At 35.5% G+C, this 16,080-nt stretch overlaps 1 protein-coding gene across 1 annotated transcript; it reads left to right on the top strand.

Moving 5' to 3' along the window:
* Positions 1-3,172: 3,172 nt before the first annotated feature.
* Positions 3,173-11,573, top strand: LOC136815032 (tetraspanin-9-like). The gene is made up of 7 exons (XM_067071464.1): positions 3,173-3,277; positions 6,734-6,922; positions 7,261-7,335; positions 8,033-8,189; positions 8,653-8,786; positions 9,532-9,615; positions 10,291-11,573. The coding sequence occupies exons 1-7, from the start codon at positions 3,212-3,214 to the stop codon at positions 10,354-10,356; spliced, it is 771 nt and encodes a 256-aa protein (XP_066927565.1). The 5' UTR covers positions 3,173-3,211; the 3' UTR covers positions 10,357-11,573.
* Positions 11,574-16,080: the final 4,507 nt, after the last annotated feature.

Below are 16,080 nucleotides of genomic sequence, written 5' to 3'. Positions count from 1 at the left end.
ATTTTTTTGGCGTGATGGCACGGAAGGAAGGGTCTCTTTTAGTCCAGATGAATGTTTTAAAATTACTTTTGAGTACTTTAAGGATTTATTTACTTTCAAAATTTCGAGGTAATTTAGTAGCGTCCCTATAAATATGAAGAAAGAGCTAAACTTTTAAATCGTATGATTGTTTTTCATAAAATATTGCATTACCATGTTGAAATAACTTTTCCTGTTTTTACACTTTTTCTGAGTGCCATAAATAATGCATTATGAGAGGCATTATTTTCTCTTTTGTTCTCTTGTTTTTTTTCCCCTTTATATTTATTTTTGCCCCTTGTTGAATTTTAAAAATTTGATTTTGTTGAAAAGCGTGAGGGTATAAAACCTGCGACCGTGTCTAGATTATTCTGAATTTGTGGGAGAACAATATTTTATTTGCGATTTGAAGGAAACTATGGTATTATGGATAATAGTAGTATAGCTTGCATAAAATACGTAGGATGTTTCATTTTTATCAATTTTCCTTTTTAAATAACTCAATCCTCTGTAGAGGAATTTCTGATTATTGAAGAGGAAAAGTTTTTTCATACTCTCCTTAGGCCTTTGAGTGTCTTAAAAGGGGGAAGACGTCTTAGAAGGGGGTAGAAGGGATCTGGTATCTTATTTTAGAAGGGGCACTTCTACACCGGTTGTCTGTACACAGACTCAGTATCTACGGCTAGCATTTTTTATCTAGTATTTCAAAATTCATTGCCGTAGAGGGTCTGTTGCCATTGTCATTGTCATTGTCTTTTCTCATTTGAGATTTTTCAAACCGACCGCTACGATGGAGTGTTGGTGAGAGAGGGCAAACGATGAGTGCGCACGTGTACTACGAAGCGAATAAACGTGAGATACTCTGATACAGAATACTTCACCCGAGGTCTGTAACTGATAGTCCCTGGCTAGATTTTCGGGGGGGTTTTCTTTTTCAAATTCAAAACCTTTTCAGGCGTTAGATTGAAATGAAACTGGGTTGTATTAACTATATTTCTCACCATAGATTAACTCCGCTAATCTTTTCAACACGTCTTTAACAAACAATGCATTGAAACAAGGGTACCCTAAGAGGGATCGATTTTCCTATTTTGGTGTTTTTGTGACCCTACTTGAGACTCATTGAGGTAAAAAAAGATACTGTGATCATCTACACATCTCCGTACCTCTTTTTGCCCAAATACTCTCCCCGGGAATAACCTGAAATACTACCTAGTACCTGAAGTGCTGATTAAAATGAAATACGGAAAATATCTGAACACCGGAATGTTATTCCCCAAAGAAATCAAATAAGTGCTAGAAAATTAGACCCAGAGCCCATAAAGAAAAATTAACCATTAATCGGAGTCTACCCCGGAAAAAACTAGAATATATTGGAAATTGTAAAATAACCCCCTTCTCACAGACCCACTGGGAGCCCTTGCCACTGAAAAAATTGGCTAAAATATCGTTCACGGTGGAAAATTATCCCCAATTTTTGTCCCCACTGAAAATAATCAAATAAGACAATTCTCACTGTAGAATATTATGCTATTTTTCCCATCCCTACTGAACTTTCTGACTTGAAAACAAAAGAATTTGAATCCACAGCCATAGAAATTATTGGAATATCAATCCCCATCGAATTTCAGTCCGTTATTTTTACCCCCACTGGCTGAAAAAAATCCTACCGGGTCTGTGAGAAGGGGGTGTTAAAATTTATTGGTTCTGATTAGTGTGTTGTTCAGATTTTCAATTTTTCATACACAACAGAAAATAAAGATGATTGTATTTTTTACAGGAAAAGTGTATAAAAGTCAATAAATTATTAAAAATATTGAATTTCGTATGAATATTATTCATGAATGAATATAAATCTGAATCGTGAGTTCATGTAAATATGCATAAAATATCCAAAAGGATTACCAACAAATCACATCATACCATATTCAAAAATATTGAATTATTAAAGAAAATGCTGACATGAACATTTTTTCTTAAAATAAATTATTTTTATTTCTTTTTACTTGAATGCATGCGCATGCGTAATACAATGAGTCATGCGAGCAAAGGAGAGGGAAATCAAAAAATATCATTGTATTTTTTCAAAACTGGCCATATTGTAGGTTTGAAGACGCATTTTCGACAAAAGCCAGAAGATCTTCTTCATACGCACTTTTGAAGATTTGCCTTGAGCATATGGCACTGCTTTTCTTCATTTTAAAAAACTGGCAATACTGTGGGTTTGAAGATGCATTTTCGACAAAAGCCAGAAGATCTTCTTGATACACTTTTGAAGATTTGCCTTGAGCATATGGCACTGCTTTTCTTCATTTTACTGTCTTTGTTTTTTATGAATAAAATATACAGACAAAGATTTCAACCGTTTTAGGACCACGTTTATAAGGAGCTTGAGGCTGAAAATGGTTCGAAAAATACGGAATTGTTAAGGAACTGTTCAGGCTGAGAATAAGAAATCAAGTTAAAGGTTTTGTTTTTAGAAAATAAGAGTGATATTGTTTGCTTACTCATCAATTTTGATTCACAAGCTTTTTCAGATTGGATTTTACTTATATATCAACATAATATAACAACAATACACTTTTTTTTTTAATAAGAACAAGTAAATTTTTGCTGAGGCTCGGATGTTCTTATTTTTTTGGCACTTTGAGCCTTAAATTGTTCTTATCTTGTTCTTATTATAGGGTGTAATTGAGGTATTTTAGGCATTTTACCCAATTTTTATTACTTTAACCTCTAAGTTGCTTGAAATTGAGTAATTTCAGGCTCAGCATTGTTCTTAAATTGTTCTTATATAAAAAAAAAGTGTACGCAGACATTGCCCTGATATGAAATATGTGTCTGATATGAGACGGGAACTTATGTAAGAAGAAAACCTTTTAGGAACATTAAGAGTTAAACTTAAGGTTGCCCACATTTTCAATAACCTGGACAAAAATATGATAAAATATCGCTGAAATGACATTTAATGTTTTAAATGTGTCAAAAAGAAAAAATATACTTATACAGGAGCTACATACTTTATCAAATCCTAATTTAGCAGCTGATTAAATAAACTTTGAGACTGAAACTCTCTGAAAAAATATGGAACTTCAGGTTCGGAGCCAAATTAAGGTTTCTTATAGAAAAAACGTGTATTTTATTTTCTAGATTTTTAAATTTTGATATTTAGAAAACTGATACGAGAAACAAAATGGCAAATTCAAGGACAGTTAGATGTGTCAAATGGCTTGTCTTTGTATTTAATCTTCTTTTCTTTGTAAGTATACACTGTTTTCTTTATAAGACTCAATATTCACTCAATATTGCTAAAAAATTAAGAATATGCTAAGAATCATGGAATTGGAAACTGAACCTAAAGAACGCCATTTTCAGGGCAATATCCCCGTAAATCATCCCCTAGCAATGCTAAAATCTTTCAAAAATTCATGTTACATTTAGCCTCAGTTTAGTTCCTAACTAACGGTATGACCTCGTAAGAATACTTTAGGATTTTCCCCTAAAAGGTTAAAGATATCGGAAAAAACAACATCTTATTAAACAAAGTGAAAAAAAAATTTTGAAAATGTGATTTTTTGGTGTTTTTCAGCGTTTTTGAGTGAGTTTAGGCCAAAAATTGAGAAATCTAAAAAAAAAATAATTTTTGCAATTTTTCTTTAACCCTTTGAGTGCCAGGGTCCTTTTTTCTAAGTTTTTTTTAAAAAATCGCTAGTTCAAACTTTAAGGGCTTATATCTCCTGATCTAGAAGGAATTAGAACCTCGTATATAGCTCGTTGGATAGCTTAGAGTCTCTTCTTACTTTTGGGCGCCTTCGGCGCCGCCCGATTTAGGAAGGGCGTGGTGGGCGGCGGCCAAGGGGGGGGGGGGAGGTTAGGGAATTAAAGCAGTCAGGCCCGCTGCGCGGACCTGACTGAACTGATGAAAAGGTGCCCAGTGGTAAAATTTCAAATCAATTCACTAGAAGACAGAATAAAGTAAAACAGGGCCAAATTTGGAGGTTCTTGGATCACTCGTTGACCAAAAATAGTCAAAAAACGGTCAGAATCTCAAAAAAGTGAATTTTTGTCAATTTTTTGCATTTTTTTGACTTTTTTGCTTAAAATTTCGCTGGAAAGACTCACTTTTGAATTTTTTTTTGCTTGACCATAAAGGACAATCTAATTCCTACGAGTTCGACCAAAAATAACGATTTCTAACTCAAACTGGGCATTACAGGAGGGCTTCGCCCTCCTATATAGCCCATGTCGTATATATACGACATCGGCACTTAAAGGGTTAAAAAAAACGTGTAAAAAAGCATTCATCAAGGTTCGCTAACAGGTCAACACCTTTCTCCCCCTATTTTCTGAATAAAAACTTATCAATTGCGTTAAAATGTTAAATAGCATAACGTAAAAGATCTTGGTGAAAACGTGGGCAACGTCTAATGGGTCTTTAAAGTTTGAAGTTTGACACATAGTATCACCCTCATTCATTTCGCCAGGCTGAAATTAGTTTTTTCCTTCTTTCCGCTTTTAGGAGTTTCGGATAACACCCATAATTTACAGATATGTGTTTTTTGTAAGATTTTAAATCAATTAGAACAGCCAGTGGGATAGCGGACTGAAACACGATAGGGATTGATATTCCAATATTTTTTTCATGACTGGGGATTTCAATTCTTTTGTTTTCAAGGTAAAAAATTCAGTGGGGATGGGAAAAGTAGTAAATATTTTACAGTGAGGATTTTTTTATTTGATTATTTTCAGTGGGGACAAAAACAGAACAATAATTTTCCACTGTGGACGATATTTTAGCCAATTTTTTCAGTGAGAAGGGGTCCCAGTGGGTCTGTGAGAAGGGGTGTATTAGATGTTTTTTATCTGTAGGAGTATCAAAACTATAGCTTACGCTTACGTTTACTGAGCTTGTCGGGAAGAATGTTGATATACGTGTTTTTTATAAGAACAAACTATATAAGAACATAGACTTCGATGGCCAAAATTTTAAAAGCAAGTTAAGAACATTTTTAGGCTTAGAACTCAAAAAGTTAAGAACACTAAAAAGCTTCAAAAAATTTGGATGTTCTCATAAAAAAACGTGTAAATTGTTTATTGAGCTTGTCCGGAAGAAATTCATTATCGTTTCGTCAATCGTCCCTCTTCAATCGAAACCAAAACTGTTTCATCAATATATATTATTTTCCACCTTAAAATTCTTACGCGCACGGTAAACCTCTGAGGGCGAGATGAAAATAGGAAGAAGAGGAAAATAGTCAATCTATAATAAGAACTTTTTGTCGAAAATTGAACACGCCCTACTTTTAAACACAATCACAAAAACACCCCCTTCTCACAGACCAGCCCCCCCCCCCCCCAGCGGACCTTCAATTCACGCAATCACGCAAATTTCTTTCCCAAATTCACGCAATTTTTGTTCACACAAACTTTTCCAATTCAGGCCTTCACGCAATTTATGTTTAATTTTCACGTATTCACGCAAGTGAAAAAGCCCATTCATGCATTCACACAAACCGCTGGGGGCCCATAGATCGTTGTATTTTCACATATTCTTTAGAGCTTCAGCGTGGTATACAGATCAAAATGACGATCTGATCTCAAGCTATAAATTTACAACTAGTAAAAAGGTCTTTTGTTCCAGAAATATTTAAGAAAGTAAATCCAGTATAACTTTTAATCCACGGATAAAATATTGAAAGAGATATTCGAAATAGGAAAGTAAGAATCCCGTGGGAATGTCAACAAATGCCCTAGGGTTCCAAAGTTTTCTCTCGAGATTAGGAGATTTTAAGTCAAATTACAGTTTCGTGTTTGATTTCAACATGGTTTGTACAAGTTTTTACGCAATGCAATTGGTCCCATAGATTTATAAAGCCGGAAAGACTAGATATCGTACTTTGGCTGAAAAGCGTGCCGAAAACAAGGAAAACAATAGAATTTCAGCGCTCCACCAATAAGAAACTTCAACGGATTTCGAAAACTGTAGCAGCAATATATTTTGCGATATTTACTTTTTTTGCTTGGAAGAGCTTAAAGCACGACATCTAGCCCTTCGAGCTTTACAGAAATCTGTGATTGGTCCTCAGTTGACGGAATAACCTCGCAAGATTGGTCGTTACTTAATCTCAAGCAATATTTCTCACTAACCGGTTATCATTGTATACACCTTTTCGACCGTAGTCGCGCGGTCAGGCGCGTGCCACTTTATTATTTAATCATCCCCCTAAACTCGACCAAATCCTTTTTTTACACCTTTTTCTATTGTCTATAGGTGTGAAAAAAAGACTGGGACGGTTTCAGGGTGGTAAAACGGACAAAAAATGCCCATGGGCAATTGACGGCTACGATCGAAAAGGTGTATTAATAACTGCCTTATCGGCCAAAACTTAGTCGGCCTTAATTATTAGTCGGCCCTAATTTTAGTCACCTCGTCAAAATTTAGTCACTAAGGGCCGACTAATAACTAAGTTTTGGCCATTTCTAAATTGTTAGTCGGCCCAAATTTTAGTCGGCCCTAATTTTAGTCACCAAGCCAAAATTTAGTCACTTAGGGCACTTTCAGAGTTGTGGATTTAGGGGGGGGGTTCAAAAGTTGCGATATTCACAGTATGTTTCTCAAAATTGGAAAAGTACATCGACATATGGATTTAAAACTCCCGTTATTCAGGTCGCAACTTTCCCATAACTCTCAAATGTTATTTTACTTTCATACCAGCTTTCTGGTTGTTGTTTGATTGGATTTGGAGTTTGGTTGAACGTTGCTAGAGATGATTGGCAAGGTATTTCAGAGTATGCTTACATGTCCATCGCTAATATCTGCTTGGCCACTGGAATCATTATTGTACTTGTTGCTTTTGTGGGATGCTGTGGAGCCATCACTGAAAATAAAATCATGCTCCTCTTGGTACGTGTCAACCTCATCTCCATGCCTATAAGGGTATCTCCATCCCTTTAAGGGCCGCACGTATGATAGGTCATTTACCTTGAGTGCCCCCGGGTATTCACAAAAATATTTTGTAATGATCTCGTATTATCGGTTTTTTATGCTTACTGATAGCACAAAATAGTGTCCTGAGAATGGGAACTCACCTACAGCAGAGGATATTTTCTGGCATCAATTAATAACATCAGTATCCTTATCTTCTTCTTGGTTCTAAAGAGAAGGGTTCGAAATTTATTGTACTGGAAGAAAAATTTATTTGGGAGAGATTGTTTTAATGTTGAAAATTCTCTTCATTTTAGTTCTTTATTTTTCTGTTGGTCATATTTTTGATGGAAATCGGATCTGCAATTTCTGCCTACATATGGCGTGAGAAGGTATTATATTTATAAGTCTTTTGACATATTTAAACCTTCTAAAAAGGTAGCATACGAAATCATTATTCTCTATAATGAAATCATATTGGCCTTATGGATGTTTCATGGACGTTATTTTGACTTTCCTTGTAAACTGTTTTTTTGTTGAAGTTTCTCAACATGTGTAAAAATGAATATTTAAAAACAAATTAAGAGTGGTCAGAAAAGGGTCGACTTTAGGCTCTAACATAGGCGTTTTTAGACCACATCGAACTTATCAGAGGAAGAGATTTGTAATTGTAATTTTATTGTCTTTTAACGAGCGTTGTATTCCTTCGCATGTTTCCGACGTTTCCGATGTTGCTCTCTATTGTCATTCTCTCCATTGCATAATTATAAGCCAGGATTAAAATCGCGTATAGTTTTTTCCTGTGAAATTTCCCCTTCAATGTAAAATCAAAAATGTAAAGCATGAGTAATAACCTCTGTTTGGCTTCATTCTACCATCTTCTTCATCTTGCCGACTCTCGAATAGATTGTGGGGTCAGTGATAAAATGTGGAAAATTTTACAAATTAAATTACTGTAACCCATTAAGTGCTTCTGGCACCATACGGACACCCCGGTCTCACAGCCCCGTTGAAATCTTTTCCCACAGTGGGGATAAATATCTCTATGGAAGTCACAGGGGTGTTTAAAAAACTCTTTTTCTTTCATAGATCAACGAGGAACTTAAAGATCAACTTGAGCAACGAATTCCTGAGCGTTATTACACTGAAACCGCTGTTGAACTTGCTGTCAACAAAATCCAATCACATTTCAAATGTTGTGGTCTATATAACAGCTCTGATTGGGGAAAAACTACTGCGAGTACGAGTAAGTGACTTAGTAAAAGTTTCCGGGGCACTTAGCTTAATGGTCCGACAGAAAACCGTGCTGCTGGAATTGGCTCCGTCAGAAACAAATATTTAATAGAATTTGAACCCTGACAGAGGAAATTATGAACCTATCAAACACCAAATTTTGAACTTGATTGACGAATTTAGACCAGAGATTACGTTTTTGAAATTTACAAGAGTTGCCAAATATTTAACTTGAAAGCCCCCCCCTTCATCATTCTAAGACATTCTAAAATACAAACAACAGAAAGATATAAGGTATCAACTAATTTTAAATGAATGGTATCATTCGATTGACCTCATTTTGAAAATTTCAAGGTCAATTTTGACTTTTAAATGGAAAGGAATAATCTAATACCATCACATCATCATACACTCCCAAAAAGATTAAGACGACACCACCGAAAAAGCTCATTATAAAACGTCTTCTTCATTTTCAGACGAGCCAATGATTGACCAGAGTTGTTGTATTCAAGACAGCGCCCATTCCAATTACAATTCAAACTGCGTTTCAAGACCCTGGGGTAGCATTCAAGCCGATGATGAAAAGTTGTTGAAAGAATATTATCAGGATGTAAGTGAAAGAATTTTATTATGTGTGAAAAAAGAGTGGGCTAATTTTTATATCAAGTAAAACCCTCATGATTTATGCGAAATTTTATGACCTGTATATTCAATATTTCAATCTCAAAAACCTTTTCAATCGTCTTGGAAATTTATTTTAATATTACTTCAATAATCCTAAACCAACTTTAGATAGTAGGTTTTGAGGATTTTATTTATGAAAAAAATTGTCCGCTTTTTTAGGACACATTGTACCGTGTTCTTGGATAAATAAGGGTATATTTTCCAAGCTTTCCAAAGTGCACTGTAAGGGTCGAATTCGGCAAAGATGAGAAAAATTGCACTGAAAGTGGTCAAAAATATTCAAGAAAATGCACCGCAAGGGTCGATTTCCACTCACATTTTGCACTAATTTTGGGTCGTACGTATGTTCGTTTTTAAAGACCAAACACAATGCAGTTTACTCCTCCTGACAATCTTAGGTGAAAGTGCTGAGACGAACTGACTCACTTGTTAGACAGTCAAATGAAGCACCATTAGTGTTTCAGTCCATTTCGTCTTCTCAAATAATCTTCTCAGAGAGCTGATTTCTATTTAGACAATGCCAGGGGCTAATTGAAAAATAAATCAAAAAGAGATTGGGTGACTGTTGACAATATATATGGTAATTTATATGACCCAAAGACCACTTGTCCAATCTATTTTTGTCCAGCAATTTTGGAAAGCTTCAAATCATTTCTACTATTCAATTTTAGGGTTGTTATGACAAGATCAAGGACTTCATCAAAGAAAACATGTGGTTGTCTGTGCTCTTTGGGTTTATCTTTGCTTTTATACAGGTAAAAAAAGATCTTTAAGCATCGTGAGATTTCATAGAAATTCTTAAATGTGAGCAAGTGTCTGTTCGCATGATTTGGTTCTTTTTGGTCAAGCATTAGTTTGACCAGAGTGTAGTCGACCTCTTACAAAATATTAGATATATTCGAGATGCAGGTGCTTACATGATAACTCCTCAGAGCCTCCCTTACCCAAAGGAGAAGAGACGCTAATGGTACTACCTGGTCAAAATAACCACAGTCCGTAACTCCATATAGACACCCGCTGAGACCCCAGCCCCACTGGAAAATTTGGCTAAAACTTCGTCCCGGGTGGGAAAATACCCTGGAATTTCAGCCCCACTTGGAAATTGACTTTGATTTCATCCCCACTCGAAATTCCACTGGATTTTTTAACATTGGAACAAAAGAATTTCTATCCCCGTTGGGATTTTAAAAGATTCACCGGGATTGTGAGACAGGGGTGTGTATTGAAAACCCCGGTCTTGAACCGTTTGATTTCTTTCTATTGTTTATGACACGAATAACTTTTGCTGCTAAATTAGTTTGTTTTGCTTACTTTTTGATCATGTGATCAAGTTCTGAACCAATCCCAGGAGGAGAATTTGGAAAACGTAGTCAAAAACTGTTCAATGCTGTTGTTATCTTTTGTCATTAACAACTTACTATATTTTTTAGATCATTGGTATGGTATTGTCAATGTTTTTGTATTGCGTGTTAAGAAGAAACGAAATGGTTTATTGATGATTTTGAATCACTACAATTTTGATGTTACGTAAACAAGATTGAGATTTGGACCTTGCCCAGAGCTGATATGAAGGAGAAAAATATGGTAGCTACAAAAATGATCAGTCAAAACGTTTGATTCTTGGGGTGGTCTTGGTTAAAATTTTATCGTTTATCACACGTTTTTTTACAAGAACATCCAAATTTTTTGAAGTCTTATGCTTTTTGTTTTTATATAAAAAAACGTGTACAAAAACATGTCACATTGATTTTGGACATTGAACTGATATGACAATATTTATCGCCGAATGTGACAAAAATGGGAACATTTTATGATTATGATATATTTTATTTAATTAAAAGTAAGTTTAAGTTTTTTTTCTTTCTTTCTGTAATTAGTGATTGCGTATTTAACATATTTTATGATTTTATATGATTTTATATTAAATTTACCTTTGGAAAGGCGATTTGATCAGGTTTTGGATTTAGTTCCACAATCGTGCTTTACGAGTTAGAAAATACTACCGTGAGTATCAGAGCGTATATAGTAAATTAAGATTCTATTCAGTGCGCGTTCAGTGAGAACAAAATAACGCCAAAATTTGTTAGAATGGCTATTTATGCTTCAATTTACATTAAAATATCATTTTTCAGTAGTAAACTGTAAATGAATGATAAAAAATTAACGCCACTTTCAAGTAAAATTTGCTAAGTTTTGGCCCTTTTAGCACCGGCCTTTTAACATCGGCCCTTATTACGCCAAGAGCCTAAGAGCTAAGAGCCTAAAAATAACGCCAATAAGGGCCGGTGTAAAAAGGGCCGATAAGGTAATTGTAATGTGTACAAAACATGTGCGATAAAATCCTTATAGTTTGTCTTTGCGTGCTAAATTTCAGTGAAAGTTAAAATGTGGTGAGCGCTCACAGTAAAAAATTGCCAGATTCATTTTAGAATAAATTTTTATTGGACATACTTGAATTTGTTGGATATGAAAATTTCTCTGAAAGAGAATAAGACACGCTGCATGTCCTCATAATTTATCAACAACAAGGTGTTTTCGCTGACCTAAGATTTTGCTTGGCTGGAATAGTGAGATTAGGTCAGTGGTTGTTTTCACTAATCATCTCGTGAAAATTTGAGCATTATAACGTCACATTTGAACTATTTTTAGTTTGTAATTAACTCCTGGTACAATAAAAAAGAAAAAAGAAAATATTGCTAGAGTATGAAATCAACTTTTCATTTGCAAATAAACCAATCCTCACTGCAAAATATTATTATCGATTTTCAGTCATTTATTTTTATCCCCACTGTTCCGAGAAAGTCCTATCGGGTCTGTGAGAAGGGAGTGTATGGTAACAATAGACCCTAGTTTGAATTTGTTTACTTTGGTTTGAATTTTTTGCTAAAAACGCTTGGTATCTTTAGCTTCCGGTGACAAATAATCATGATATAGTAAAAACAGGAAAATGATTTTTCCACTCGGCACTATGCCGAATATTTTCCCCAACAATATTTTGAAAACATGTTTTTAAAAAGATTAAAGATTACAGAAATATATTACAATTATAAATATTTTATTTTATAACATGTTAACTTGCATTTTTTTGTGAGAGAACTTTTTAGTGTTCTGGCTCAGTCTTGTATGAGGCTCCCCAATGGTAAGCCTGTTCACGAAATCATGCAATTTTTTGTCTTCAATCACGATCAAGTCCAAATCACGCATCGCGGCTCAAAAATCTTTCGAATCACTATCACACAATCACGAAAAAGAAATTTCCAAATCACGTAATCACGTTACAAATATACCACATCATTATGCAAACCGCTTGGGGGCCTCTTGTATTTTCCTTTGAACAAACAGGCGTTCCATTTCTCGTTGAATTCCAATCCCTTTGGGCAAGCGATGCATCCAACTGTTTTTCCGTGAAAGCAAGTGATGTATTGGTATGGGTTGTGTGGATCTTCAATGTTTCCACTGAAGTGTGGTCCACGAGCTGGGCATTTGTCTGGACAAGCAAAGGTGGTGGCTGGGTGCAATTTTTCGGTGGTGACACAGTCGTCGTGTTTGCTGTACAAACACTGGTTGCATTTTTCACTGAATTCCAAGGACAATGGCCAGCAGGCTTGACAGTAAGCTAATCCGTTTGAGCATTGGAGGAAGTAGTTTTTGTTGAGTCGTCCATAGTAGATGTATTGGAAGTTTCCGTCGGCTTTTCCTTTGCAGAGAGAATCTGGACATGGGACAGCTGGTGGTGTTGTACCAGTTTGGGTTCCAACCTCGAGGGCAGTGGCAACTGTGACAGAAAATATTAGGAATTATAGAAATTATATCAAAAGATTTGCATAAAATTGTTAAAAGTCTTTTGAAAATGATCAAAATAAAAATATCAAAATCCCACTTACCGGCCATGAGAGCAAGAGAGGTTAAAAAAATCATCATTTTTTTGTTTCTTTTATGGTCAGTTAATCAGAATCGATCAAGTGATGCTGAACTGACAGCTGTCTGGAGTTTTTATACATTTTCGATAATCTTTAACCAGTACAAAAACATTTGTTTGCAAAACAAAAGCTAGTGCTTCAAATGGCTCTTGTAATCAGGTGCTGGCTCCTGTAGATTTAATCAAGAAAACATTAATAAGCAAGGCTTAGCAGTTTAATTTGGGAAGATTTTGCTTTACATTAAAACAGTGTTTCAATGGAATAACAGGAAGGATTAGCTTTAATTTGTTAATTAACAAGCAGTTGTAAAACTTCCGTTTTCCTCAAATATTTTAGCGATATACTAAGTTACTTTACTCTGTTTTTAGGTGTAAGTCCAGTACTGAATAGTATGAAAATTCCTGAAGATTAAGGACATCTCTGTACAATAGCGTGATGGTAGGGAAGGCATAAGAAGCAATAAACCACCTCCGTCAGCCGATCTTGTTGTTGGAGGGTGTCAATGCAACAAAATGGAAATTCTTAACACCGAAATTTCAACAAGATATGGATCCTGCACCCCAAATAAATGCTTCAACACTGAAATAATACGAGATAACGATGTCTTGCAGTGTAGGAACGAAGTGCCTAAGATTTGTTCATTATGCCTGTTCGGAGCTTCCATCACCAAATACAGATTTGCCTTCAGTACAAAGTAAGGAGATTCGAATGTGCGAAATGCATCACTGTCACGCCAATATTATTAGAGAAGATCAAGAAAAGTAAACAAAGAAATTCAACAAATACTGAAGGTGAAGAGAAATATTAAGATGAGCAATGTGTTTTCGCTAGACTGGATAGACCGGAGAAGAATATGGATAAGCTTGTAAACAAAGACGATGTCGTTAATGGATCAAAACAACAACAGACATACACTAGTATCGCTAAAGGTGAGCTAAAGAAAAAAGACCGCGATACAGAATCAAAACAACAACAGACATACGCTAGTCTGCGACCGCAGTCGGAGGCGACCCGAAGGCTCCTCTTTCGATAGCTACCCACCCGAAGGTAGTGGAGGGCGTCACTCTTTCTCCCTGGATTTCTCCACTTACCCTTGATCCTTCTCTTAATTGCTGAGCATCAAGCAAATAGGCATCGAGTACCATTTTGAGAATCTTTGGTATGACCCGGCTGAGAGTTGAACCCACAACCTTCCGAACCGTAGCCGGATGCTCTACCTCTACTCATTCATTAAAGAAGAAAAAGAATAAGAGCTAGAAGATCAATAAGATGATAAGAATTATGTTGAAGAAGTTGTGAGAAACCAAATGGGATTAAAGGTAAACATCAACATCGTCAGAAAGAATAGGAGCTCGGAAGGACGAGATGTTCAAAACAAAATGATGGCGACCCTTGAAAGGCGTGCTAAGGAACGAAGAAGAGAAACGTCGGATTCTGGCACCAGTCCACAAATTAGAGAAAGACGAATTTCGAACAACCGACAATTTCTCCAAGAAAGAACGCGAAACTATCAAAGAATGGCATAGAAAGGCAATAGAGAAAACAAAGTTAAAAAAGGATGTATGGAGGTTAGAGGAAGTCCTCGGACAAAACTCTATTTCAAGAAGATCTGTAACAAACACGCTACTGTAAATGAAATATTGTAACGATCGCTTTAGAGGCCTACCGTGCACCTGCCTTCAACTGTAAAATCTCTAGAAAAATAAGCAAGCGGCAACTCTGATTACCAATTCGGGGATTCTTTTCGTTTGTTCACCCCAAAAGTAGCCAAAGTAATATGTTCTGGCAAAACAAAAGAAATTTATTCAAAAATTTCATTAATTGCATCCAGCTACTTTCCAAAGGAAATACCAAAATCGAAAATCTGGATAATAGCCTCTCTAGTTTGCTCCCAGTATTTGCAAGCCGGCACACTACTGCGCCTAAAATCGTGTCAAAACTAACTCCTCCAGGGCAACAAGTGACAGTAGGCATACAGGGTTATTTTAATGATATGAAACTAATCCAGCAGGCACACAACGTTGTTTCAACGTTTCTAACGTTCACAACGTCCATATAGCGTTACATAAACGTTGAAACAACGTTGTGTGCCAGCTGGGAATGCATAAACGTGGAACAGAGATTTTAGGCGTTTTAAGCTCTGAAAGGTTAGCCGTTTTTGTTTCAGATCACTCAAATTGATGCATTAAAAATACACAATAACCTATGTAAATTTGGAAATTTGGAAATTTTCCCTTTTGAAAGTGCAAAAGCATGGGAAATAAAAGGGTCATTTTAATAATGGTTTCAATGATATGTCTGGCTGCTAAAATTCTTATAGGATATTATCCGGCTTAGCATCCCGGAAAAGCAGATCTGTTAGAATTACTGAAAAGAATGAATTTTTTTACGATGATGCGATTGTACAACCCTGTCCAGTGCTACACAATGAATCTTATCTTTCCAAACAGGGGGGAGGTCGAAGCTAAAATTTAGGATATCATGATGTTTAGTGACGTGGTGGTATACCCAAATAAATTAAAACTCCTTTTAGTACCATGGGGTACTAAAATACCAAAAAGTTATTCAGACTAAAATTTGACTGAGAATTTTTTTAGTAAATTGGTACTAAAATTAGTAATTTTCAAAATTTTCAGAATTTTTTTTCAGAATTTTTCGTAATTTATTCAGAATTTTTGCAATTTTTCAAATTTAAAAATCTAAAATTATCTCATTTAAAGAAAATTTCCCAAGTTCGATTATTTTTTGCATCCAGTCAAATGTCTTTAATGTTTGCTCAATTCATAAAACATCATTGTTTAAAAGTATCAACTGGCTTTTTCACATTGGATTGACACAGATGGGGAGCAAGATTGGTCAGAAAGAGGAAAATAAAAACATCTTTTGCTTATATCAGCATAATATAACAATAGGAAGACACTGCCCTGGTATGAAATACGTGTCTGATACAAAACGGGCACACTTATGTAAAAATACAAAGAAATCAATTGATAATAATGTTAACAGGTATTCTCGCATTAGCAACCTACCCAACTGTCTCAAAAAATATCCCCAATTATCAGAAAATTCCACCTGTCAAAATTTAGTGATTTTTACATAATCACTTAAATTACATAATTGGCTTGAAGGGACAGAGATAAGAACTGAATGGAATCTCTTTGTCCTAAAAGAGGCCCCAAGCGGTGATGTTGTGGATGGTACTTTTTCTAGTGTGATTACGTGATTTGGAATTTTTTCTTCGTGATTGCGTGATCAGAGGTCAAAACGTGATCGTGATTTGACAGATTTTTGAGCCGTGAT

The sequence above is a fragment of the Clytia hemisphaerica genome, unplaced genomic scaffold (genome assembly GCF_902728285.1).
Source record: "Clytia hemisphaerica strain Z4C2 unplaced genomic scaffold, Clytia hemisphaerica genome assembly, whole genome shotgun sequence".
NCBI classification, from domain to species: domain Eukaryota; kingdom Metazoa; phylum Cnidaria; class Hydrozoa; order Leptothecata; family Clytiidae; genus Clytia; species Clytia hemisphaerica.
The sequence above is the reverse complement of the archived record's forward strand: the minus strand, read 5'-3'. Positions and strand labels throughout refer to the sequence as shown.

Coding starts and splice junctions, on each gene's coding strand:
- LOC136815032 (XM_067071464.1), top strand. CDS start 3,212: ATGGCAAATTCAAGGACAGTTAGATGTGTCAAATGGCTTGTCTTTGTA. Junction 8,787..9,531: donor TGAAAGAATATTATCAGGAT/GTAAGTGAAAGA, acceptor ATTCAATTTTAG/GGTTGTTATGACAAGATCAA. Junction 9,616..10,290: donor TTATCTTTGCTTTTATACAG/GTAAAAAAAGAT, acceptor TATATTTTTTAG/ATCATTGGTATGGTATTGTC.